At 31.9% G+C, this 26,835-nt stretch overlaps 3 protein-coding genes across 21 annotated transcripts; 1 reads left to right on the forward strand and 2 right to left on the reverse strand.

Moving 5' to 3' along the window:
- Positions 1 to 408: 408 nt before the first annotated feature.
- On the reverse strand, positions 409 to 13,009 carry LOC125421880 (transmembrane E3 ubiquitin-protein ligase FLY2). Of its 2 annotated transcripts, none has more exons than XM_048471735.2 (14): positions 12,331 to 13,009; positions 10,428 to 10,500; positions 8,177 to 8,304; positions 7,518 to 7,633; positions 7,033 to 7,093; positions 6,189 to 6,234; positions 6,034 to 6,111; positions 4,621 to 4,778; positions 4,477 to 4,536; positions 4,253 to 4,346; positions 2,774 to 2,941; positions 1,744 to 2,072; positions 871 to 987; positions 409 to 794 (listed from the first exon to the last, which is right to left on the reverse strand). In XM_048471735.2, exons 1-14 carry the CDS (start codon positions 12,511 to 12,513, stop codon positions 693 to 695), a joined length of 1,713 nt encoding a protein of 570 aa, XP_048327692.2. In that variant the 5' UTR covers positions 12,514 to 13,009; the 3' UTR covers positions 409 to 692. The 2 variants fall into 2 exon arrangements, with proteins under 2 accessions (XP_048327692.2, XP_048327691.2); XM_048471734.2 differs by having other exon boundaries at positions 6,189 to 6,255.
- Positions 13,010 to 16,408: 3,399 nt separating this feature from the next.
- LOC107407938 (uncharacterized) lies at positions 16,409 to 21,577 on the forward strand. Of its 5 annotated transcripts, none has more exons than XM_048471530.2 (9): positions 16,411 to 16,726; positions 16,846 to 16,905; positions 17,014 to 17,181; positions 18,533 to 18,596; positions 19,227 to 19,447; positions 19,553 to 19,759; positions 20,750 to 20,829; positions 20,933 to 21,004; positions 21,087 to 21,577. In XM_048471530.2, the coding sequence occupies exons 1-8, from the start codon at positions 16,418 to 16,420 to the stop codon at positions 20,970 to 20,972; spliced, it is 1,149 nt and encodes a 382-aa protein (XP_048327487.2). In that variant the 5' UTR covers positions 16,411 to 16,417; the 3' UTR covers positions 20,973 to 21,004; positions 21,087 to 21,577. The 5 variants fall into 5 exon arrangements, 4 of the variants coding, with proteins under 4 accessions (XP_048327487.2, XP_048327486.2, XP_024925680.3 ...); XM_025069912.3 differs by having other exon boundaries at positions 16,412 to 16,726; positions 20,794 to 20,829; XM_016015279.4 differs by having other exon boundaries at positions 16,413 to 16,726; positions 20,782 to 20,829.
- Positions 21,578 to 21,848: 271 nt separating this feature from the next.
- Positions 21,849 to 25,409, reverse strand: LOC107406487 (putative dehydration-responsive element-binding protein 2H). 14 transcript variants are annotated; one of them, XM_048471534.2, is made up of 4 exons: positions 25,211 to 25,409; positions 23,779 to 23,900; positions 23,278 to 23,482; positions 21,849 to 22,693 (listed from the first exon to the last, which is right to left on the reverse strand). In XM_048471534.2, the coding sequence occupies exon 4, from the start codon at positions 22,635 to 22,637 to the stop codon at positions 22,050 to 22,052; it is 588 nt and encodes a 195-aa protein (XP_048327491.1). In that variant the 5' UTR covers positions 22,638 to 22,693; positions 23,278 to 23,482; positions 23,779 to 23,900; positions 25,211 to 25,409; the 3' UTR covers positions 21,849 to 22,049. The 14 variants fall into 14 exon arrangements, with proteins under 14 accessions (XP_048327491.1, XP_060672319.1, XP_060672318.1 ...); XM_060816336.1 differs by having other exon boundaries at positions 23,779 to 23,905; XM_060816335.1 differs by having other exon boundaries at positions 23,779 to 23,927.
- Between the last annotated feature and the right edge of the window lie 1,426 nt (positions 25,410 to 26,835).

Below are 26,835 nucleotides of genomic sequence, written 5' to 3' on the forward strand. Positions count from 1 at the left end.
TTGTACAACTTGACATTGAATCGCTAAAATGTACCAAAGCATACAAGAAATTACTGAGCTAAAAGATACAAACCATTGCAACATCTATAACAATATGGAATTAAATTTTCACTGTTGCCCTTTATCTGGAGTTCTTAAGTTGAATATAGATAATGTACACCACCTGTGAACAAAAACAAACATGTGACTACATATAAAATTGTACATATATGCAAGTGGACAGATTAATATTCAGGTTACATTGCAAAATTCAGGATTGAGATGTTGCAATTTGGTTATCTATTAGGAACTGGTTGGAGTAGATTGTTGAGAGCCATAAAATAATAAATAACCAAAACTCAATTCCATTAGCCTTCTTTTCAAAAAAGCCATAAAACAAACACAAATTATACATGGGTGGAAAACGGATCAAACGAAAAAGCAAAAAGTAGTTATTCAATTGTGCTATTATGTAGAAATTATTTACAAAATACATTATACAATTTGTCTTCAAAATCCCCAAGTATAACTCAATTACAATTGGTATGTAAAGCCTCCAAAATTATTTAAAAAAAAAAAAAAAAAAAAGAGGAGCAATGGAATCCTACAACAAATACTAAGTGTTTGCATGCCATTGAGTTTTTTTTTTCTTTACCAAAATTAGTGAATTAGGCATGTCAGTTGGTCCTACATTATAGACAGAATGGGAATGATCAAGCTGGTGGCAGTGGACGTCGGCAAGTTGGGCACTCCATCTTTATATCCATCCACCTTTGTAGACAACCAGAATGGAAGAAATGATCACATGGTGTTACCTGCAATGCAATTTGGCAAAATTAGATTGAACACCTGAACTGCAGCAACTTAAAATGGAATATCCCATCACCATACCATGCAATCATTTGAACGCTGTGTAAGGTTGATGGCCGTCATGCAAATGACACAGTCCGTAAAAAGATTTGTATCCTGATCAAATCTTCTATGGTAGCTGTATTTCTCAGGTAGAATCTGCAGCCATCACAGGAAAATAAAATGTCCATAAGCCAATCATGGCAATTTCACACTAAAGAAACAAGCTCCATGGTAATATCGTCATGCTTCTGTTTCGAGGTTTAATATCATAATTAACTCATAAACAAGGATATTCCAGGCACATTTTGCAACACATGAATATATTGATTTAAGCCTAAGGCTGAACATGGAGAGAATTTTTTGTAGAAATAACGTTTCTCAAATTTTCTATGCAGTTAGTGAAAACCTCAGCTATGATAGATTTCAAAAGGAGCAAGAAATAAAGTGTGTGTATTTATGCATGTATGACCGTACTAGTATAGGAAGAGTGTAAAGGTCCTAACACTTGAGATAAGCTAAATTATCTTTACAAAAACATTAAAAAATAATGACCCATTACAACAAGTACAAAATTCTGAAGACTACGAAACCAGGTTATAGTAACACGGAACTTCTAGTGACATGCACATGTCACATATTCCTACAATTATATATGTTATTAATCCTTACATTTAACTAATTAATTAATTGGCCACAGTAAAATAATTAAGAACTAATGATAAACATCGCCTCAGGGAATTTCAATAATATTCTTTACCAAACAATAGCTTTTCAAACAGCAAATAAATTATGGTTTTTGAGATGGTTGTTAGTATGTATGTATGTATGTGTAGTAAGTTCCAAGGTTAGAAGTACAACGAGAAAAGAGAAAAAGAAGATTTTACAGAAAGAAATTTCAGAGTTGCATCCAACCTGACGGGGAATAAACCACCGAGACCCAAGATAGTGCTGTAGAAGAAGAATTGATGCTTGAAGTCCAATAAATATTCCCAAGGAAATGCACCAATTCTTGTCAGGTTCAATGCGCATGAAGTTGTTGGGGCAACCAAACAAGTATAACGGAATTGCCAGCCGAGTAACAGACATGCCTAAGATGTAATGTGGGTGCAAAGGTTTTCTTGAATCACGAATAACATTGGTGACGATTTGAGGTATCCAAAAAGAGTACATAAGGAGAAGAATGGGTTTCAAGAAATTATGAAATTCGTACATGATCAGAATGCCTCCCAAAAGGATCCCATCTGCAAAAAAGTTGCAATAAATAAATTCAGCCTAAAATTTTAGGTAAAAAATTGAATACCAAGAGATATGACTAAAGTCAAAATCTAGATATAAATAGGTATCTAAGCATTAGTTTGTTCATCATGAAAATAATCAAATGTAAGGACGTGTACCAACTAGTCATGTAATAAAAGAATCTTTCTTTTTTTCCCTGAAAAGAAAGATATGGTAGTACTTTTGAATGCAGGAAAATGTCCTTTTACAATCCAAAGCATCGAACCTAAAATCTCTTAGTCCATGGTGATAAATTATGTAACTCAAAATTCTTCCAATTAATTATTTAGTACAATTCCAACATTGTAAAACCCAAATATCTTACCCAACAGCCATACAATGGCACAGGAAAGATCGTCCTTCATAAATAGCTTGAAGACAGAAGCTGATAAGACTAAGTAGCCAACAAATGTTATCTAACTGTATCACACTATATTTCTATCTATCTTATTCCTGAGAGAAAGAGTTTCATCAAAATAATTTTGTAGAAGAGAGAGTGAAACTGGAATAGATAAATCCTCAAGGCAGATGTACTGCTTATCCATCGTATGTTTGCCTATGCATCACCACATATAAATCTCATATTATAAATAACACTGGTGACCACCTTTCAAGAAAATGGCATAAAAATTGCAAAATTAAAATGACACTCATCAATTGTACTTACAGAAACGGCTGTACAGAACTGAAAGTTCACGCCTCATTGTCTCCCAACCTTCTCCATTATTCATAGGCCTACTTGCCTTCCATATAGCAAGTAGATATCTCATCTCAAAAATTGAGAAGACTACAAACTTAAAAAATGCAGCCGTTGCAAAAGCATTAAATAAGGATTCTGCATGAACAAAATAAAATGTCAAGCGAGGACTCGTTCTGGCTTTAACCCTAAGTTTATAAAGAACCCAGAAGATGAAAATATCTTGAAGATCAACACAAATGAGGTAGAAATTAAGGATAGAGGTGAAACAGTCTAATGAAGAAAGAAATTGACAATAATGGTTGAGAGTGTGTTATACTCCTATAATAAGAGTTGCAACGATACACCAATTCCAGTGTACATTTGACACAAATGCTAAATATCTGACAATGCAAACCGAGAAACATCTAATATTGCATTATATGTGACAGTGTAAACATCAATGGATACAGTAGTAGAGAGAAGCTATAATAGCAACTTCATTTCTCCATCTTATATAGCAAATATATGAAATCAAGAGAACTTGAATAATATAAGTTCAGCCTCATGAATACCATAATCCATCAAATCCCAGTATAATGTATGCTAGATGCGACCCACCAAATATACCAGACAAACAAGCAAGCTTTGTAAACAATACTATACCCAAGGAAAAATAACATTCATAGCTTACAGAACTATTAACACGCTTTAAAATAAACATAAATATATAACTTAAAATATCAGATTTTTAGAACCTTTTGGAACTGATAAATTAATGAATAACGTATCAGCTACTAGAATAAACTTCATAGAGGTGCCTAAATGACAAATCCATAATCAGATGGTTAATTTGTCAATGGTACATATATTAAGCATAGCAATGATATGTATGACTAGAACAATTTCAACAACAAATGCAAACTATATCTATTGAATCTCAATTTTATGACATATAAGTCTTAAAAATACAGTTGACTTAAAAATTAGACACAGTAATTTTTAAAAACTTGATAAGTTATTTATTGAGCGCTACTCATTAGAAAACTATTCATCATATTGATGCGGGAATTATACGAGCTAAAAGACATTTCATTCTTTAGGCATAGCAATGATAAGTATGACTAAAACAACTTCAACAGCAAATGCAAAACTATATCTATTGAATTCCAATTTAATGAGATATTTATAAGTCTTAAAAATAAAGTGACTTAAAAATTAGACACACATAAGTAATTTTTATAAACTTGATAAGCTATTTACTGAGCACTATTCATTAGAAAAATTATTCATCATATTGATGTGGGAATTATATGAGCTAAAAGCCATTTCATTCTTGTGAATGAACACTCCATCGTTCAGAAAATTCAAATTTTCTTCACAAGCACATATTGATAAACTAAAACTACAGAACACGAAAACACCGAGCCATTAAAAATGAGTTGCATGATAATAAATTACTAGTCTTACCAACTAGTATTCCTGCTGTAAGATGTACGAGGCAAAGATAAGCATCCATGATAGCCTGTTGCCCAATCATTAGAATTGAAACTTTGGCAGCCCCCTGAAAGAGATAGATCAGACCATAACATATCCACTAAGATCATAACTTTGAGAACATAAATGATTTGTAAAATTAATTTACAAAAATTATGATTGTTCTTCTATGTATAATACTTGAAGTAAATTCTTACAGATTGAGTATTGCTATGTTCCATTTGCCGAATTAAAAGAAGAACTTGAAGGAAGGAGACCTGATAACGAATGTTAAGGAATCTACTCCTAACTGGCATACGACATCATTATTAACCTTAAATTCATTGATGAATAAAGGATACAAAGGTGACCAACAAGGTATAATTCACTGCTTTGTTATAGTAGACCTCAATGTTGACTGAAGTAGCATTCAATTGTAAGGGTGAGAAGCAATCCCCATCATCATCCGCTGAAGGACTCTCCATTAATCCTTCTATATGATAACGATCATGATCTCCATCTAACAGAAGATACAAAATAACTTAGGAGAAGGGAGGAGTATCAGGAAACAAAGAAGTAAACAGTTAGTTAAAGTAGTATCTCTCTCCAAATCTCTCCTTATTGAGGATCTCAACAAATATATATTAGAAGGTTTGATAGAATTTATGTCTCACCCATAAGGAATGGGACTCAAGTCAGACCAGATTGAAGCATAGCACCGTATTCAATGACTACTGTTATCCTAAGTAAGAATTAGCCCTAGATAGAAGATGATGCAACATCACAAGTATAGAGAGATTCAATGTTCTTATGGAAATGTTCCTTCATGGTATAACCTGATACTGGACCAGAAATTTAAAAGAAAAAAATGTTCACAATTCAATTCTAAATAAATGTTCTGCAAAATTGTGTCTACTCCAGTTCACTCACAAACAAAGCATATCTCATCATACTACTTTCTCTAAGTAGAATCCAGGGAAATGAAGAAAAGAAAGAGGATTTTAATTTTCATTATTCAGTCAAAAGAAATTTTTGAAGAAAAGAAAATATAGCTTAAGGAGTATAAATTTTCACTTCTCTTTAATTTTCTTTTTTATTCCCCCGTTTCCTAGCGAGTTCCATGTAAATATGATAAAAGAATTTCTTTCAAAAAAGACAAACGAATTTTCAAATGTGCCAACTGCATATGCATGACATGTTGGTGACTGTAAATGTGAAAAGTACCAACCTCTGAAACCAAATTTACCAGCATGTCTGCAAGAACAACATCCAAGCTAAACAGCAGGAAACAAAGATGTATTCCTTAATCATTTCATATGTCATATTGATTTAATGAAACGTGGAAAACACTTTGCTACATCTTATACCATACACTCTTGTCTTGGGGGATAAAGGGAGAGAAATAGAAAACTGAAACATACACTCTTGTCTTGGGGAATAAAGGGAGAGAAATAGAAAACTGAACTATCCTTATATCCCCAAAACTGAGTAACTAGGAATTTAGACATAGGCAAAACTTTGCACCTGACACCCTTACTTCGATCCATTTAAATAACCATTTCATTAAAATTTCCAATCATACACTATGAAGGTCAAAAGGTAGCACTTATTGCAAAACTGTTCAAAACTAGAAATAATTCTTTAGACAAGCTAAACCAATTAACATAAATTAGTCTTTAAGAGATTTTGTGAACAAACTTGTACAAATGGATAATCATCTGAAGGAGATGGCATTAGAAATAAAAAGAACGGCTACACTGAGAAAAGTCAAGTACCATTTTGGGTGGATGAGATTCGTGAGATCTGAGCCGCTATTTCAATATTACAATGTTTCTCTATTTCATAAATTGGAGCTGCATCAAAATAGAATAAAAATCATCATAACATAAAAGCATGAATTTAAGTTTTCAGGCCAAGTAAGAGAAATTACAACGTTTCTTTCTCCATATTTTATCTCGTGGAGATTCTTGGAACACCTGGGAAGAGAAAATTCCAAGCTGTTCAAGAAGCATGCAGCAGGTGAGCACTCAGAAATTCGAATCATCATTAATAAATACATATGTCATACAATCAATAAATACTAGCTTAATCATCAATATCAACACAAAATGGAAGTAAATTATTTGATCAACAATTCAAGATGCAAGAGCTTTTTGAAGGAATGGTTACAAGCTATGGAACAAGCAGTCCACCATGATGCAGCGGCATTCAGAATTATGTAGTTGAATCCGCCTACTTAAGAAAATTTAAGACAACCCAGACATGATTATATGTACTAAATCCAATCCCATTTAGTGATCTTGGGGAAATTAACCCACTAAATCACATGAAATATCTCCGCTTATCTTCTATGTGCGTTTGGTCGAGTTCAATATCCCATGGTGGATGAAAGTCAATTTGTATGTTAATAGAGTTAAGTCTGCTATGAAAAGGTTTTGCATGTAGATTTAAGGTTAACTTACAAAAATACATTTAAAGTTAAAGACTTAGATGTAACTTCAATATGCATTTAAATTGTTAAATACACAAATCAAATATATATACAAACATAAATTCCAGCAGGTAACCCATTTCTGATTATCATTTTTCTGGCTTTCGAGTAGTGAAACATTAGATGACAAAAATTCTACAAAGATATGACTGAGCAATGTCAAGCATAGAGGACGACTTGCATTTTGCAACATAAAGATAATGGTTACCCATCCTAAAATCATTTACAGACCTACAAATAATAATCAACTTCAAAATTTAAATATATCAACTGCAGATCTTACCAAATGATATGGATTAGATAAAATATAATCTTCATCTTGGTTCAATTCCCCATCTTTTGCACTGCAAAATAATACCACACAAGAGTACCATAAAGAATTTAAACACAAAGGCAAACCAGGTAAATAATTTAATTAATCAGCAAAAAATAACAAATCCTCAACACCCGAAATAAACAAAGAAATGTGAGTAGAATAAATGTATCACCAGAATTAAACACACAGAGATAATTAAGATGACAAGCTAACTACGTTTTCGATACACTGAGCATGATTGCTACAGATGGATCAACTAATAACAGTTCAATACAACCAACTTTATTTCATTATCATCTCTTTTCAAGAAGAGGCGATATAATTTTCACCATAATTACTCAGTAAACAAAGATTTATTATTCAGTATATGTCCATTAACTAATTCATAAAAACTTTCTTTCTTTTTTACTTTTATTTTTATTTTTTTTAATATCATTACCCACGAGATTTACCTGTTAGCTACCATTCGAAGTTGTCTAAATGGCCATATATATACACCTTCCAGTCTGATTTGAACACCACCAATATTATTTGCATTGTCTAACACATCATTGAAAATGACTACCCCCTGTTGTCAGCACGATGAAAGAGTAATAGAACATTAATCTAAATAAAACTGATAATAACATGAAAATTCAATGAAATGAGGATAAATGCTTAGTGAGTCTAAAATGAGGTTAAGATGATAAGGCACCGCAGTTACATAGTGGCAGTGAGTAAAATCTAGTAACCACCTAGAATAAGAAAGTATGTCAAATGACTAAAATGAGAATTCAAGAACTGGATATGTCATTAGTCTGATCCTTTGTAAAAACTACCAGTAATAACCAACTTGCAAAATGAATGAATGAAGCATGAAAGATGCATCACTATTAGATCATCTGTAACAAGCAAAAGTCTAAACAAAAACATACAGTCATGAGCAGCTAATTTATTATTTGTCCAGTCTAAAACATGTTTGCCTTGCATAGATAATTATAGTTCACTTCTATCAATATTAAGAGTCATTTGAGAATCATTATTATTAAATAACAGATGCTTGCTTTTCATAAATGATGACTTTCCTTAATATGAGCATTATCCATTATTGAAAAGAGTGCAATGCCCTCACCTGCACATAATGTACGCCATTTATTTTTGTTGGTGTACTAACTAATTCAATGATAGAATTGCCCGTGGATTTCCTGAAATCTGGAAACCTGGAGGAGCTATTTGTGGAATCTAGAAACCTCCAACTTCCTGGAACTCACATGTCAACCAGGTCAAGTTAGAAATACCCGGTCAACTAAATAAATTTACATGTCCTAGAAGATTGTTCACAAAGTATATATGACTGTAAAACAAGTGTTATAAAGAAAATGACTTGGCCAATAGATCAATTTGAAAAGCATCATAAAATGACAAGGAATTGAAAATATTGCACTATAATTCTGTTCATCTGTAATACTGCAATAATATATATAAATATTATACTGCAAATGCACATCAAAGTTCTAAGTCTCTAACCAACTATTGTTTTGTCAGTAAGTCTTTATCCCGTTTGCTAATAAGTAAACACCTTCCTCATTTTAAAGACACGTCGTCCAGCTTCCAGGAGTAATCTATGCTACACATAGCCCATCAACACTCATCCTCAGGTGCACAGCTCATTAATGTGTCATGTGTTAAGAAGATTGTGACCCTAACTCACACAAAACAAACTCCAATGACTTGTAGTGAATTAAGTTATTTAACATTGCAACACATGCTAGAGCAACCCAATATGACGAAGTCCATCTCCCTTGCTAGGTAGACAATGTGGGATTCCATCACTCTCCCGTTTTTGCTTTAACCTAGCACCATAACCAAGGGAGTACCCTATCCTGAGTAACAAGGTTGAAAGCAATGCTACACGTTCAAGACATCTGCTAAGCAGATATTAGCCATGCATCTTCCAATCATAATATAAAAATTATTAACATTAGTTCTAGCTAATCGAGATATGGTTCAATTCACTCAACTTGTGGTTGAACAAGTATCTCTAAATTGCTTAAGCTTTTAGGGTAACGGTATTCATCGAAACTATCTAATCAGAGTAGAGGGAAACATCTAAGACCAACTATTTATGAGAAGTATGTGATGGAGACCAAGAAAGGAAATTGCAAACATACTTTAGGTACAAATTTAGAAAGTAGTTTATTATTTTATAAGGCTTCTTAAAATTAGTTAGTTTCCTAGTTTAATTAGGTTTCTCAATTATGTTTACTTTCCTAAGTTCAACTGGTTGTTTTATTATACACCCAGCTCACTGAAACCTTATTAGACACCCTATTAGACGCACTATTATTGATTAATAAATAAAGTTATTGATTTCTCTGTCTAATTTCTCTGTTCTCCCAAATTTTATTCCAATTCTCCCTTTTTTCTCTCTTTTCCCCTCCTCTTTCTTGTTGGCCTAAATCAACTTGGCATCCCACACCTCCCACAAACCTTATGCCCAAACACTGTATAAAAGTCCTTGCACGCATCTTGCAGCTATCTGCCATGTACGACCTGCCACAAGCTGAAAACAGCTACCGTGCATTTCCTTTTTAAGATCTGTTTTCAATTTGGTTAAGTTCAGCCTGCCTGATCCATCATTGTTCTTACCTTTCATCAAGAACGAGCTTATACAACTGATGGCATTCATGAACTTCCAATTGTCGCTCTACAATGAAGATTTAAGTCTTTTAACTCGTCAGAGTCAAGTTCTTTTTATCCAAGGGGAATTAAGGGAGATCAAGAAAGGAAATTGAAAAATCAGGTGTGTATTTGGAAAGTAGTTTTGTTAATTTATTAGACTTCTTTAAATTATTTAGTTTCGTTGATTAATCAGGTTTCCTATTATGTTCAGTTTCCTAACTTCAATTGGTTGTTTTTATAAATAGGGCTCACTGATGCCCGGTTTGTCCACATGCCCAACATAAAATTTGAGCAATAGAATTCCATTACTAACTGTAATGACATCAACAATACCAAATATAACATCATCAAGTCTTCAAACCTCAAAGGAGATTGGCAGATCACCTATTATTGTGCTGTATGACTAAATTATTCACATGACTGTTTGAGCAACCCTATCTCAGAATATATCTCATCCAGAGTGTAGCTTGCAAGTACTTGAATTGAACCACAAGAGGTAAGAAATTAGCAAATTTAATCAAGTTATGGATAAATACTTGAACTACCTGAAAATATATCACATATGCAGCAATCAAGAATTAATTTAAGTTGCAGTGACTACATATAAGAAAATACATGTAGTCTAGTTAATCAACCTCATCTCAAAATTAGCTACCTACAATTACCAGATAATCATCCAAAAATATATACAAGTGATGTACCTCTATAAGTTCCTGTTATATTCCATGCGGAAAATGAACCCAAATCACTTTCGTCCTTTCTTATAAATAGCCACTGCAATAAAGTAAAGCAACGGATTTAGTAGATACTCAACTTTTGGTATATCAAAAAATTTTAAGTTTGAAAATTTGCTCATTTCTATCAACGATGATCCATTAGAAATGAATAAAGCATCCACCACTTTACCATAAACAATACAAATAAACTGAAAATATATAACAGGATCCTTAGTTACACAACAGGGCCCTTAGTTTAATAACATATTCCAGAAGTCATCATGAAAGTAGATGGAATAAACTACGGAATGGAGCTGATTACATTGAAAAGTGAAAATTTCGTTAAAACTATAGATATCCTATTTATTAACTGAAAAAAAAAATTGATTTATTGCATATCTTAATCTTTGTGCTAAGTACGAGGTTTGTATTCTACTATTTTCAAGAAGGAAAAAACAGAAAAAGGTAAAACAAATCTAATAAAAGTTTCACCAATCTGGTCAAAACTGACTAATGTTCCCACTATAATGCAAATTTCTATGAAAACGATGGCTGCAACTGATTGATAAATTGTCAAACCAAAGACCATTCAGCGTACTAGACAAAAAAAATGTAAAGCTTTCTTAAAAACAAGGAAATTTAAATCTCCCTGCTCAATAAGACTGCAACAACACATATATAAACTTAATTAAAAAAAACACAAATAACTGACCATTATAAGAAATTACTTTTCTTTAATTTTTTAAGGAGTTTTAGGGAGAGATAGTTTGTTTTCCTTTACTGGTGGAAAGGGAGTGATAGGAGGGGGAAGCAACCTCTCCCCTTTCATTTTAGCCAACTAAGAAAAGAAAAGAGAATTCATCCACACCTCACTTATCGAAAAGAATAAATAATAAATATATAATTCCCAATGTAGAAATTAAATCCATGTTACCACATGGGTACAATTGGCATATGCAACCAAAAGTCACTCGACCATTATTTCTTGCTTTGTGTATCAGTCCTTCCCCAAGTGAAAGAGGTCCAACTTGCTAATAACTGTTCTAAATCAACATACCTCAGATGCTCATTTCTTTGTCCAGGTTTTGCACAATGGAAAGCGTAAAGCTTGGGTGTTTTCAATATCAATACATATCCAACCTCCACCAATGGAAGTTCCCTATCTAAAATTGAGTCTAATTATGAGTTCCCAACAACTTGCTAATTTTTTAACAATTCTGGCTACTCAACTACTAGGGTGTTCCAAGATTAATTTGCAAACTTTTGTATAATTAAGAAGAAAATATTTGGCTATTTTAAAAAAAAAAGGGAAAAAAAAAAAAAAAAAAAAAAAAGAAGAAGGAAAGTTCAGGTGTTTCACTTTATAATCCTAAGACTAAACTAATTAAACTACTTAACTACTATCAATGCTATTATTTCACTTTACTGAGGATAACATTGTGTTTCTCAAACGTCAAAAACCTAGCAAGCAAGAAAAGGGTAGGTGGATATCATTCATGACACAAAATTTTACTTATATCACTAACAAGCTCATCACCACAAACCTCACTTGAGCAATATGATCCTGAGTTTCTTAGAGCTCATCATACGTAAATTCTCACAATTCCTTCTAATCCCATTACTGAGATCACCATTCTAGTAAACTATTAAATTCAAGAACTTCTCTGCTGTACATACAAATGCCGAAAACCTGAAATTTCTAATCTATAACCCATCAAGATATTTTCAAAATTCACAATATTCAATAGGCATTTATTAGAAAAACACTTGAAGCATATTACAATTCACTAATGCTATGTAAATAACCAAAATCTTGATGAAATGACATCAGAATTAAGCTAAAAAAAAACTGTCAGAAATCTCAGAGAAAAAGCCAAAAAAAACCAACCTCATCGCCCCACGAACGAGCCCTCTCCCGCAACGGTCTTAGACCCACAACTGGACTCAAAAGCATAAAACCAACCCACAACCCCAAAACAACCTTGTGTAAAAAACCCAAACTCCTCCTCCTGCAAAACCAGGAAGAACCCAAATTCCCATCGGCCACCATTTCAGCACTGAAGCATCCCATCCCACAAAAAAAGAAAAAAAAAAAAAATCTCTAACTCCAAATCTCCTCCACCACCAACAAGCCAAAAATCCAACCAAATCCCAAGAAACCCATTAGGATAGAAAGCCTAAGAGAGGGACTGGAAGAGATGGGGTTGCTTCAATCTGAGTCAAACATAAAAACCACCCATTCGATCCGAACGAGAAAACGAAAGCTCAACGACTAATTGACCACCTAAGCAACAACAAAAACTCACAACAACAACAACAACAAGTTTTTGAAAAACATATAAACTACACCAACTCCAATTAATTATTACATAAACATATATAATACAAAAATGATTACAGTGTATTATTATATAACGTAGAGTGAATAATGGGTTTTGGAATTTTCGGGTTTGATAGTTGAAAATGAAGGATTTGGAGCAGTGGGGTTTGTTGACGAGGTCTGTCTGTCTTGCTTTGCTTTGGTTTTGTGCTGCTCTCTTTCTCTCTCTCTCTCTCTCTCTCTCTCTGGGTTTTTTGGTAATATGAAGTGGAGGTCAGAGAAAGAAGAGAGCTCCGAATAGAAGGTGGAAACCAGGCGCTGTAAATGGAGGTGTGAGTCACGCTCCAATCACGATCGGCGGTTTCGTTTCTATAATTTTAGCGGCGCTTGGGAGTCTCGTTGACTTGTGTTGGGCTTCATGGAGGTTCGTTGGGCTGCATTGTTTTTTGGCGGGCTCCACACGTGTGGAACCGCGTCGTTCGCACGTACGGTTTTGGGGAATAAAATAACCGTTAGGGTGACGGAATTTATTTTTTTTATTTTTTATTTATTATCATTTTTTTTATATACTCTTTTTTACTTTTGTTTGAGCTTTTGACAATACGTTATGCCAATTTTCTTGGCCAAAATAATTACATGAATCTGTTTATTAATTATTATTATTGTTATTATCTATATATTTTTTATTTTTGCTTCTCAATAAAAGAATGGGCAATTTTATTTATTTTAAATTTTGTTAAAACTGCCTCCCAATCACTAAAAGTAAAAATAGATTCTTCAACATCAAAAACTTTTTTTTTTTTGGGGAATAACATCAAAAATTTATTAGTAAGAAAATTACCCTAAATAGGAAAATTTATTTCTGTTTTTTTAAGTGATAAATAAATTAAATGCATATTTTAATCATTCAAAATAGTTTTATTGTTTGTCCCATAAAAAAAAAATTATCGTTTAACAAACGAAAACAAATGTAATGCTATTACAAATTTTTTAAATAATATTTATAAATAAAACCAATATAAAGGTTTTAAGAATATCCTATACATGATTTAGGATATTATTATCAATAATTCCTAAACTATATAATTAGTATCATTTTAATTTTTAAATTTATCTTTTTGACAATTTCATTTTCAAATTAATTTTAACAATTCATCTTAATTTTTAAACTATATAATTAGTGTCACTTCAGTATTTAAACTTATTTTTTTGACAATTTTATCTCCTAACTAACTTCAACAACTCATCTTAGTCTCTAGTTCTTTTTATCCATTTGGAACTGCAAAACTCATATGTTTTAAATGTGACCAATTATGAAGGACATTTAAGGTTTTTTCCGTTATTTCTTTCCCTTCATTTTTTTCTTTGCAAATATGAAAAATGAACTGAAATAAATTATAATATTATTGAAATTTAAACTTCTCCTTTTATTGAAGAGCAGTTACCTGTTTTTGTTGTTCAAACTTTCAATCTACTAATTATAAATGAGATTTAAAATAATTGAAAAAGAAAAAAAAAATATCCAAGCATAAACACCAACCATAATAATACATTAGGATCAACCAATCAAATTCTAATTAAATTGGCATTCAAATAGTTTTTGCATTTTTTAAATTATATTATTGAATTAGTAATTTTTCATTAATGATAGTTGGTTTGGTAAATTGGATGGTCTCTTTGATATACGTACGGAAATAAAACATTTTGTTTGACATTTAAGGTTTTTTTCATTATCTCTTTTCCTTCTTTTCTTAAAGCATGTGAGTTTCGAAGTTTCAAATAGTTTGAAAAATGGATGAAAAAAAGCCTAGGAACTAAGATGAATTGTTAAAATTAGTTTAAAAATGAAATTATCAAAAAAATAAATTTAAAATCTGAAATGATATTGATTATATTGTTTAAGGACGAAGGTGAATTGTTAAAACTATTTTGAAAATGAAATTATTAAAAAATTAAGTTTAAAAATTGAAGTGATATTAATTATATAGTTTAGAAATTAATGATGATATATCTCTAGGTTTATTATGGGCAACAATTTCCACCTTTAAAATCGAAATTTGGCATTATAATGTTTTGGATTACAGAAAAGGTTTTGACCTCCTCCAAGCTTATCATATTTATGCAAAAACCAAATTGAGGAACTTAATTAAATAAACTATTAATTCACATGCAGAATTTGGAATCGGATATTTACCTCGTATCCAGCTGAATCCAGCTGAACCTGTTATTGTTTTTGTTTTTTTATTTTTTATTTTTTGGTGGGTACAGCTGAACCTAGTTGTATATAGTAAACTAAAATAAATAAATAAATAAATAAAGTATTATCAAATTGAAGGAAAGTTACAAAATGGAAGATTCCTCTCCAGTCACAATATAAGTGCCAATGCCATTACATTATTTTCTTAGATGAAATTAAATGTTATACTCTCTTTTTTAGTTCTCTGTGTTTTTCCATGTTGGTGTTGATGTAGAATAGAATAATAGCTTTTTACGTTTTGGAAAGTTAACTTATATAAACTTTCTATAAATTATTAATTGACGAATTTACAGATTTATAGGAATCTTAAATAAGTTTCAATAAAATTCTTATAATGGATGTTGAATTTGAGATAGACATTTTAATTCTTATTATTGATTTCAAAATCCCATGAAATCCATAAAAAGTATTTTTTTTTTTAAATTCTTTTCAACCTTCAAGTAAAATCTAACCTACGTACATTTAAAATTTTAAACTCTAAAAATTTTGACCATTTTATTATATTTTATGTTGGTCATTGGCAATGGAGTATAGCAAAAGGACAAAAAGGGTGGATTCCATGATGGAAGTGAGTTTTGCAATGGAAGAAGAAAGAGTTCTTTTCAATTGAGGTGTTAAAGCTTATCATATTGTTTTATGAGTTATAGATGTTATATAAGGTGGTTTAAAGTAATTGTGACCAATATAATTAAATATGAATCCAACAAGAAGAGTTATATGAGTAAGTTGGTGAAGCAGAAGGAAGTGGCTGATCAATGAGAAAAAGTAAATTGACAAGGAGTAAATAAAATCTTGATACATTTACTCCTTTGAAAAATCTTTTTGTGAGTGTAAAATGAGAAACAAAATCAAACATTTCGTTGACAACTCTCCAACTTCTGTACAAAAAGAAAACTCAAAAGTAGAAAAATAAAGCTTTTAAAAACCAAAAAAAATGATTTACAAAAAAAATGATTAAATCGAGGTTTTCTTTCAAATATTATGATTCTCTTTGCATAGTTTTTACTTTTTCAAAAATATTTTTATGTTTTATGAGAAAGTAATTTTTTTTATTGATTTTCATAAAAAAATATTTATAAAGTTTTGAAATATTTTTTAAAAATTATATAAATATTTTTAGAAATAATTTTTGAATTTTAAAAATTATTTTAACTTTTATAAAAAATTATGTGAAACAAAACCTACAATTATCAAAATTTTTTAACTCATCCTCAGTTAATGTTATAATTCTTATTCAGTTTTTTGCATATTCTAATCCTGATTTTTATGAATTTCAAATAAAATTTTTGAGCTCTAAAAAGTATATTGCTTCATTTCCATCATCAACACCCCTAAAATAAAAAAAATAAAAAAAAAAAACCCAAAAACAAAAACAAAAAAAAGTGCTGTCAATGGCAAATGGAGGGGTATAAGTGTAATTGTACAAAACTCTATTGGCCCCCAAAAAAGCTACCACCGTCACTTTCCCTCGCAGTGAAGCAGGAGCGAAAAGGCGAAGCAAAAATGGAGAAGGGAATAAAAGGGACGGTGACGTCAGTGTCGTCGATGTACCCGGCGGAAGAGGCGCAGAAGGCGGCGAAGCGCGTGCAGGACGCCATAGCCGAGAAGCAGGAGGAGCTCGAACGCCTCCGAGACTTTATCTCCGACAATACCAACCTCGTCACCCTCGTTCAGAGACTCCCCGACCAACTCCAACACGATATCATGGTCAACTCCTTCGCTTCTTTCACTCTCTCTCCCTCTCTCTATCTCTCTATGAATTTGTATTCCTTTTTTTTTTTTTTTTTTTTTTGGGTTTTGAATTTTGGGACTGTTTGCTCTTGCAGGTACCGTTTGGAAAAGCCGCGTTTTTCCCTGGGCGTTTGAAACATACCAATGAATTCCTGGTAGTGTGTGCGTTTTTTTTTTTTTTCTTTTTTTTTCCTCCTCAGCGGCCAAACAGAGTTAAATTTTCGATAGTTGTCGTTTTTGCTATGACTTTTTATACCTGGCAGGTCCTTTTGGGAGATGGGTATTATGCAGAGAGAACGTCCATACAAACTATGGAGATTTTGAAAAGGAGAGGGAAGACTTTGCAATCCCAGGTCGATTCACTGAATGCCATGGTGGAGGATCTCAAAGCCGAGGCTTCGTTTTTCGATGCTACGGCTGCTGAAGCTGCGGTATGTGCTTTTGGGTATTCTTTATTTTGGCCGTTTTGGTTTATAATGCTTACAAAATTGTCAAGTGTAGAAATATAATATGCAAATTGTCTACTGTTATGAATCTAAAATGGGTAATGGATATGGTTGTTTGATGTCAAGTCATGGAATTTATCGGCGAAATCACTGATGGCTTCTTAGAGTACGAAAGATTGTCGGGGGAGGGATAGCTTCTATCAATTATGAATTAGAACTTGAGTTGTTTGTACTTGATTTCATGTATCTTACCGATACAAGATAAACTGTGGGGTTGCTTTCTAGATTTTACTATTTTATGCAATCAACTTTGGAGTTTTGTTCCATCAGGAGTACTTGCGAACTGGATATATATTTGTTTATGTGTGTATATATAATATATTATCATAATACATAGTGCTGTTGAACTACACTTGGGTCAATGGACAAACTTCCATGTGTGTTTTTGTCTTTTGCCAAAGTTTTGAAAGAATTAGTCTCAGAAATGTATTACTGCTGTAAGAGGATATGTGAAATTAATACATTAGTAAGTTAGTAACTAAGAAAAGCTTCTGTTGAGATCAACTTCTATGGGGCCTTGTTTAGGATGGCAAGCTTTATTTGTTTGATGCTCTTTTCTCCTATTTTTGTGGGATTCATATAACCTGCCTGAGGGATTTTAAAAACATGTTGGATTACGAGGAGCAAAAGTTTCAGAATTTTGTTTGTTCTTTCATATAAGGTTATGGCAAGACCAATAAGTCTTGCCCCAAGGATGTGACAATATATGGCTGGATGTAAATAACCAAAACCTTAGGCTAAAGCTAAATGCATACTTTTGGTCTTGTAATAAAATATTTAATATTACTACTTTTATTAATAATCGACTTAATTTAAGTGCATTTTTATACCAGTTGTCGGAGCTCTAAATTTTAAAGCCCTAGAAAGGGTCAAATATACATGATGTTAACAACAAAAGAATACAGCTGAATGGTGAATTTTTTTCTTTAAAGCTGCAGATTGAGCGTTTGTGCGTTCAGTTTCCTCATAGTTGTAACATCTTTATAAGAAACTTCTCCGGGGCAGATTTTTAATAGTATTAAAAGCCAATACTGATCAGCCTATAATCAAGTAGGCTTGAATAATCTGATTACAGATGAATAAACAGTCAAGCCTGAAACAGTTCAGCTTAGTGTAGCTCATCAGGTTATTTGAAATCATGAATACCATTAGTTACTATAATATTTTATGACCATGGTAATGCTAGTAGATATCCTACCGCATGTCTTCTTTTTCTTTTCTTTTTTTTTTGTGGTTTGAATTTGTAGAAGTAAGTTACTTATTTTGTGTACAACAGGAGGGTTTCCTAGAGATAAGGGAGGATTATGTGGATGAAAGTTCTGCAAGAGAATCTGAATCAGGCAGGTTCTTGCCTCTCGTTATTATGTTGGTAACTTGGTATTGAAATTATGGATTGAAGTTCATGCATTAAACTGCATAGGCTATTATAATCTGCTGTAAGGTAGGTAGGACTACTTGTCCTCCTCTGTGCTTTCATTGACTGCAATAGATGTCTTTGCTTCCGAAAAAGAAGAAAAACGGTGCACGAACACTTTACTCTATGTTTGATAATGTTAGTTTTCTTGATTTTGTTCCCTTCTTTTTTTCTTTGTTTTTTTATGATATTATTATAAATTTTCCTTTCATCCAAGTGTTAATCTTGATTTGCATTGTTGGTTTGTTGCTTTTTGAGCTTAGTTTTAGGGCTATCGGTAACCTGACATGACACTTGAGCATGATTGTTCGAGTAATATTGAACCCCACTTTCTATAATTTCTTCTTCTAATGTACTACCTGCATGTGTTATATTTCTTGAGTAGGCTTATGTGTGAGGAAGTGTAAGTGGTTAGTTTGACATGCAATGATATCATGCACAATTTTTCACATATCTAAGTTGCAGGAATTATTTTTTTTTATCAGTTTTAGTTTCAATAGCTCACTTCTATTAATTTATCCACTCTCAATAATTGAGATACCAATGCTCTTTTCAGATCTGCTCAAACAGATTTCTTCTAGTTCTCCTGAAGCGGACAATAAGACAAATGCACTTGAAGATGAAGAATTTGCTCGTATAATGTCCAGGATGGATGAACTTGAGAAAGAAGAACTTGCAGCTGAAAGCTACAATGAGACTGGCGAACATGAGGAAACTGATGTTAGCTTGGATAGTTTCTCAGATCAAATATCTCTTCACCAGGTTAAAAATTCAGAGGTAATGTTGAGGACTTTTAGGTGCTAACTAGAAATATAGAGGAAATGATATACAAGTAATTTGGATTTGATGACTACTTAATCTTCTAAATTCCTGGTTTAATAGGAGCCTGAATTCAGGAAACCACCAGATCAAGCAAAGTATAAAAATACTATGAGTGAAGAGGTTAAAAGTAGGCATCACCATCATCAAGATTTTACTAATCGGTCACAGGGCAATATTTTTCCTGGTAATGTATCAACATCTTCTCAGAAGACTTTGATGCCTCCTGAAATGGATAAAGTTCAAGCAGCGGCTTCATCAAGACATGAGGTAATGTAAACCTTATCTTTAAGCTTCCAGATGCTTTTGGTGTACTCATTTTCTTACCAACAGAGGAATCAAGAGAGATACATTCCCCTTTTGAGTATTAGGATAGGAAGGCAAGAAAAAGAGGAGAATGAGTCTTCCTCTAGTTTTGACTTCCATTTCTTCCAAAAATGGAAGTTCTGAAGGAAAGGACTTATTTAAAGAAGGTTATAAGAATATTTGTTTACCCTGAAGATTAAACTTTGAATCAAAATTACAGCCTTTGGAACTAGGAGAGAACTCTTTTATGATGAAAGCTGTTAAAAGTTGATGAAAGTTATTAAATTTAATCCAAGGAACAATACGAACTAGTCAATATGTGTCCCAAACTCTTCCTTAAGATTATTTAAACTTTCTGATTTGGAAACATATAACTTCTTCACGGCGAGTTTATTTGGTTACAAGATTCTTGTTGGTTTTTGGACTGTGTATTAAGTTTTTCGAAATTGACAGAATCAGTTTGGAACACATTTTTCAAAATTGTCGGTTGTGAACCAATGCAACGCTTTTTGTAAAATATAAGGGTAGAGAAGTATCTGTCTCCTTTGCTGTTTTTCTTGTGGCTCATATTGTTCACTTCGGGTTTTCCATAGCTTAAAAGTCACCATAACTGTAATTGTTGTCTTATCACTTCTGCTTCCTTTGATTCTTTGTTTTTTTACTTACCGAGATGGAGGGAGGAAGGTGAAACTTTCAGGTCCTTGATTATAAGAAGGCACAACACTTTTTCTTCTTGACTTTTGATTATATTTTATAGCATGCTCAAGTTGTGGAATGTTTGTTTGTATGCATTCCACCACAACTGCAGAGTGGTTTATGAGATAATTGCCAATGCAATTTTAATCATCTCAAACTTTTGACATGGAATGAATTAAAATATGTACCTGTCTCTTTTCTGATGGTTGATGGTTTTCTGATATATTTGCATGAGTTTATTTATCATAACATCCACAGATCGTTTCACTGTGCCTAAATTTGATTAACAGCCTCCTTTGCAGACTTCTACATCTAAGCCAGAATTTGATAGTCAAAAAGTATGCTTCCACAACTCTGGTCCTTAGAATCCGAATCAGTTGGTGAAATGAATAATATTTATGATGCTTTTAAGGATGCTTATTTAGTTCTTGTTTCCTGTAGGCTTTTACAGGTTCTATCGTTGAGCACCCTTACAATTTAGAAAGAAATTCAAGTGAACAGACTGTATCAAAGGTAATTTGTGTATGTAGCTTGCAAGAATGTGTTAATAATGAGTTTCACTGATCTAAATGATGGTGTTTTTGTACTGTTGCAGTCTGGTTCTCAACGTTCAAAACCAGTTTCCAGATTTAAGATGCAGAGAAAATAGTCGTGTTGTCAAATATGAGATTTGCTATCTCTGGAAAAGAAAAAGAGAAAAGAAACTGTATTTAATTGGTTTCCTAGTAAAACTTGGTTTTACAACTGCCTTGAAAGGTGGGCAAAATTCCAAGTTAAAAGTTTGAAAAGTTGCAGCTCTTGAGGAAGATTGAAAAGGAAAAAGAACGAAATACTAACCAATTGTTTAATTTGAGTTATTAGATTTTGAATTTGGTGACAATGTTTAGCTTGTAAATAAATTTTGCTTGTCAATCTACAAAACAACTGTAAGTGCGTCGGCAAATAAAAGTTGAAAATGTACACCTTGATTACTGAGAAATGCAAGGATTTAGTCAACAAAAACTTACACAAAATTATGATGCTGATTTAATCTGAAAAATGAGGAGCGTGTACAAGAAAAAGATCCTGATATTCCACATTTCGTAATTGTTGTTAGTGCCACGTAGATTGACCCTCTTATTTATCAAATACATTATTGCGTCTCTCTAATGTACTATATGGTTGCCTCTTTTTATTATCATTTTCTGTTTTTGAAAAAGGATCCCTAAAATGGAACTCTCAAAAACTCTGTTTTTATATCATAATGACATGAAATATAGCTTGACCACAACCCCAAAAAAAAAAAATAATAATAATAAAAAAAAAAAAAAAGAAGAGATGAAATGTAGGCAGAAATTGGACTTCTGAGTGTACATGCATTAGAAAATTCCAATTAAGCAGTTAATCATCCAACCTTGTGGAAACTTGAATTTATTCTCGCAAATTCAGATATTGAGGTTTGTGCCACAACTAACAAGAAGCAAAATTCATTCCCTGCTGCATAACCAAATTTCTAATCAATTAACGTATACACAAAAATGTAAACCCTAACCTCCAAAATGACTTCAAGAATGATTCTTCATTGGCTTTCCTCATCCTTATTTGTTGTCATAGTTTGAATAACTTCACCATCCGTTACATTAGTGGAAACAGACTTCACCATATGATCCTCAGCACCACAAACGTCTGACTGGTTGGATGATCCTGATGAATCTGAACCAGCAGTTGTCACTGAAGAAAAGCCTGATACTGCACCAGCTGCAGAAAAGTCCTTTGATATATTGGAAATTGAGATATTAGGAAAGTTGAGGCGAGCACAAGAACCATACATTGCCCTTGCAGCTTCATCATAAGCAAGGGCTGCTTCAATTGCAGTTGGAAATGTACCTAGCCATAGCCTACTCCCCCCATTTGGCACCCGAATTTCTGAAACCCACTTGCCCCATGTCCTTTGCCTTACACCTCTGTAGTTGCATCGAGAATTCTCAGGTCCTCCCTTACCCTTCATACAACCTTTCTTTGACCCCTTGGCTGGAGCTTTACGAAATGTTTTACCCTCATCGTTCGAAGAATCAAGGTGGTCATTGTGTTCTTTCCACCTGGCAAGAGTCTCAGCCACGGATTTAGATCCATTGCGTCTGGTGTGGAGTTTTTTTAATTTGGGCATGTAAATTGAATCTTGAGTTGCAAAGGAAAATATACAGAAAGAGTTGGACTGGTAACCTGTAAAAATCGATAAGATAGTTTTAATACCAGCAATATCAATTTCGTAGCATACATGTTCCAACTTCCAAGGCTAGTAATCTAATGGGAGAAGTGAAAATTATATTAAGAAAGCAGAAATATTGCAAGACATCTTTTATGGGATATATCATAGTAAAACATCTCTAGCTAATGGTAGGACGAGAGAAACACAAATTGTACCAGAATTGCTTCACACTTATGACACAGTCAGGTTTTTCAACTTTTAACTGGCCTACTATGTCCTATGACCAATACATACCACCAATAGAACATAGAGGATTATCAGCCATGTCTTTGATCCTTCAATTCAACCAAGCTATCCTCAATGCACGGATGCATAAACATATACAACATTGAGATCAAGGGTGAGGAAGAGAATAAATGAAAAGGTACAAAAGGATTTTCTTTTATTTTGTTGTCCTGTAAGTTTCTAACAGCCCTAAGATATTACTCTCTGCTGCATATAGGCATAGCATCCTACAATAATGCTCAGACTTACATTCACAATAAGTTCAGTAAGAATGACAAACATTCAATCAAGAAGTTGGCTCAAAGTTTCAAACCTCTTTCCTAAACCTTTGTGCAACTCCTCATAAAATATCCTCTTGCTTAAAGCTTTTGAATCCAAGACCGATTCTTTACCATTAGAATCAGAGAGAGCGACTTCTAAAGATTCTTTACCATTAGAATCAGAGAGAGTGACTTCTAAAGAAAAAGAGAATTACATAAAGGAGTGAAGAAAGATTATCATGCTGGCAGCACATCCCTCTGAAATAACATAGATAAGCTCATAAAGCAGTTTTAAAAAGAAAATTAATCCTACATAACCATAATAAAAAAATGTACAAAATGACCTAATTTGAATCTGTCAATTGAAGACACACAAGATCTATGAACTTAGAGCATGACAATAAAACCAAGATAACCAAGAATCATGGATCATAATTACCTTCACAAATCCTGATATAGTTCAATTACTAACATGACAAGAATAAACTTTGACCTAACGCTCAACATATGTAGGAAAAATTAATGAAATGTGATTCTGTGTACCTTAGCATTACCTTTCAATGGTAAATTAAAAGTACCCTTGACCTAGTACAAATTATACCATAATATTTGCAAAAGCTCCCGACATTTTTCCCTTTAAACCTCCCCCACGCCCTCTCTTTCTCCAACCACGCTCCTGTCCTATCATAAAAAATTAGTATCCCTGCCAATATAAATAAACATAATATGGAGGTTATAAGAAAAAGTTAATCTGCTAACACATTATTATTCTTAAACATAGAAGCATAATTAAATGCCCATCCTTCAAACATGAGTTCTAAAGAAAACAAAGACACTTATTTGGAAACTGAATTCTCAATGGCTATTTCACTACCTTTTACAAACAAGTGTAATATACCAAAAATTTGGATTTATACCACCCCCCCCCCCCCAAAAAAAAAAAAAAAAAAGAAATAAAGAAGTTCATTTCTAGGTAAAGCAGAGCATATTATTAAAGAACGAGCTCTTGTCAAATATGATTAACAGGTATAGTTTCTTAAAAAACATGAATTTTTTTGAAAGAAAATAAAAAATAATCGTAATATAAATGCAAGTAAGAAGATTAAACTTCAATTATTTATTTATTGATTTATTTATTTATTTTTTAAAGTAATGAAACTTAGGGAATACCAAAGGAACCAAGTTCAAGTGAATCCATTTGAACCCAACCCCTAAAGATTTGACAAGATATTAAGCAGGAGATTTCATTTTAAAACTTACCCAATCTTAACTAATTCACAGTGAACTTCTATCTAGCAAAAAATGATTGGATTCACGACAATGAAACCCCTGACAGGTTTGTGAAGATGGGTTGCATTTTTCATATGAAAGGGATAAAATCAGAAAGAAAGTGATAGCCAACAAAAGCAATGAAAGTTTAAGCAGATGAAAAGAAAACAAATAAAAATTCTAGTGAGATCAGAGAATCATGAAGGAGAAGAGTAAATTTCATTAAAGAATTTCAGAACTTGGAGAAGAAAGTAATTTTAAGAAACCAAAAAAAAGCAATTAAGGAAAGGTGTGTGTGAATTTATATTTTCATAAAACAATGAAAAACCTTTTCTGGGTAAAATTAAAAAATAACAAAATTTTGACACATAAAAACATCTAATTTACATATTCTAAGTTTAGTGGCAACACAACACATAAACTTTCACTTCTTGAAACCACAAAATTAAAGAAAAATATATATATAACCTAAAAATAAACGCATTATTCACAACTAAGCAGGCTTGTTTCTTTTTTCTTCTTTACATTATTATTATTATTTTTTTTCAACTGCAAGTTAAAAGCTTTTGATTCACATTGCATTATCTCAATACCCATTGCATCTAAGATAACTGTAACAAAAAAAATAAAATAGAAAAATAATAAAACCAATTATTTCATGGAAAAAAGAAATCATATATATATATATATGTGCATTATATGTATGGAGAGAGAAACCTAGTGACAAGCATCAGTGAGAAGCTTATGTCGGTCAATCCCAAAATGGTGCAATTAAAAGCTTGAGAGAAAAATTGAAGTGGGCAGCAATGGCAAATATCCAAAAAGGAAAATTAGGGTTTGCAAAAAGCTAAGTGGAAAATGACTGACACTCTCTGTGAGCGTGCAGAAAGTGGGGAGTGGGGACGCAGGGGAGGAAACATACCGGCTTGGCTGGGAGAGTTTGAATCATACCCCACTACCCAATCCACCAAAAAATCCCAAAATGAATTTAAAAAAAAACAAAAAAATTATTATCAATAAAATTGGATAAATTTATTATGAAATATAAATATTAATATTTATCAAATTTATTTGTAAATAATGAAATTAAGATGTTATTAGTTGATATATTTAATTAAAATATTATTAATTGATATATTCATGTAATTTAAATATGAATAAATTTTTTTTAAAATAAATAAATAAATAAATAAATTATTATTATTATTTAATAAATAAATTTGATAAAAATTTTGATAACTTTAATATTATTAAAAAATAAAATTGGATAAATTATACAAACTTCTTTTGTAGTTTATTATGTTTTTTTTCTAAGATTTTATTCAAAAAATATCAAAATTAATTGGAATTTTCCAGTATTTGGATGGCTTTTAGAATAAAAAAATTTTGTATTCAACTAAATTTGAAAAATGAATCTTCAAAACAAATATCATTTTAAAATGGAAAGTTTTATTTACACTGCAAAACCACCACAATTTTAATGATAGCAATGGATAAAATATCTTAAACAGCTTTAAACATTATTTAAAAAAAAAAAAAAAGATATACACTATAAAGTACAATCTACTCTAAACATTTGATTTCACGTATCATTTACTTCATCTAGTCCTATAGTGTCTTAATCTTTCAGCCAAGCCATAGCTTGGTTTGTCTACCATTGATGTATTTATTATTCTAGATTTCATATTGGGAATGGATATTTGAAATTTTGAATACCAAATTTTAAATTTAGAAAAAAATAATAATAAAAAGAATGAATATTTGAATACTTTTGGATGGCCTATCAATGGATATAACAATGGGGAACGACGAGGAGAAGAGACAGTTATGTAGAAATGGCTGTCAATTTTGGTTCCACACCCTTGAGGAGATAAGAGAGAGATGAAAAAAAATAAAAAATAAAAAATAAAAGAGGTGGGAGGGGGAGGGGGTTGTTAAGAACAAATATCATAACAATGATTTTTATAAAAAATGAAGAATCATTTTTTGATTTTTTTAGCCAAAAAAAAAAAAAAATGAGAAAACCAAACTCACCAAGAATTGAACAAATAGGTAAAGTAGAACAAATAAAGTTCTTTTTTTTTTTTTAATTAGATTTGTTTTCTAAGAACCCTAAACCCAAAGGAAAAGCTTTATTTATTTATTTATTTTTATTTATTAAAAGCTTTGTTTATTTGATCAGTTTATTTGTTTTGTTTTTGGAAAATTAATTTGTGTATTTAGGGTTTTTTTTTTAAATTATTAGAGATAAAATAGATATAATATATTAGTGTAACTAACAAAAATAAATTTTGACTTAAGTGTATGTAGAATGTAATATATATAATCATTTTTGTAGTGAG

The sequence above is a fragment of the Ziziphus jujuba genome, chromosome 4 (genome assembly GCF_031755915.1).
Source record: "Ziziphus jujuba cultivar Dongzao chromosome 4, ASM3175591v1".
NCBI classification, from domain to species: domain Eukaryota; kingdom Viridiplantae; phylum Streptophyta; class Magnoliopsida; order Rosales; family Rhamnaceae; genus Ziziphus; species Ziziphus jujuba.

What these genes read in the sequence shown, in the direction of transcription:
- LOC125421880 (XM_048471734.2), bottom strand. Translation starts at nt 12,513, where the DNA reads ATGGGATGCTTCAGTGCTGAAATGGTGGCCGATGGGAATTTGGGTTCT. An exon ending in ATGGCGTACATTATGTGCAG is followed by an intron (nt 7,634 to 8,176) that starts GTGAGGGCATTG and finishes TGCTGACAACAG; the next exon opens with GGGGTAGTCATTTTCAATGA. An exon ending in AATCTCATCCACCCAAAATG is followed by an intron (nt 4,779 to 6,033) that starts GTACTTGACTTT and finishes ATCTTCTGTTAG; the next exon opens with ATGGAGATCATGATCGTTAT.
- LOC107407938 (XM_016015279.4), top strand. Translation starts at nt 16,418, where the DNA reads ATGGAGGGGTATAAGTGTAATTGTACAAAACTCTATTGGCCCCCAAAA. An exon ending in AACATACCAATGAATTCCTG is followed by an intron (nt 16,906 to 17,013) that starts GTAGTGTGTGCG and finishes TATACCTGGCAG; the next exon opens with GTCCTTTTGGGAGATGGGTA. An exon ending in TGCAAGAGAATCTGAATCAG is followed by an intron (nt 18,597 to 19,226) that starts GCAGGTTCTTGC and finishes TGCTCTTTTCAG; the next exon opens with ATCTGCTCAAACAGATTTCT.
- LOC107406487 (XM_016013618.4), bottom strand. Translation starts at nt 22,637, where the DNA reads ATGCCCAAATTAAAAAAACTCCACACCAGACGCAATGGATCTAAATCC.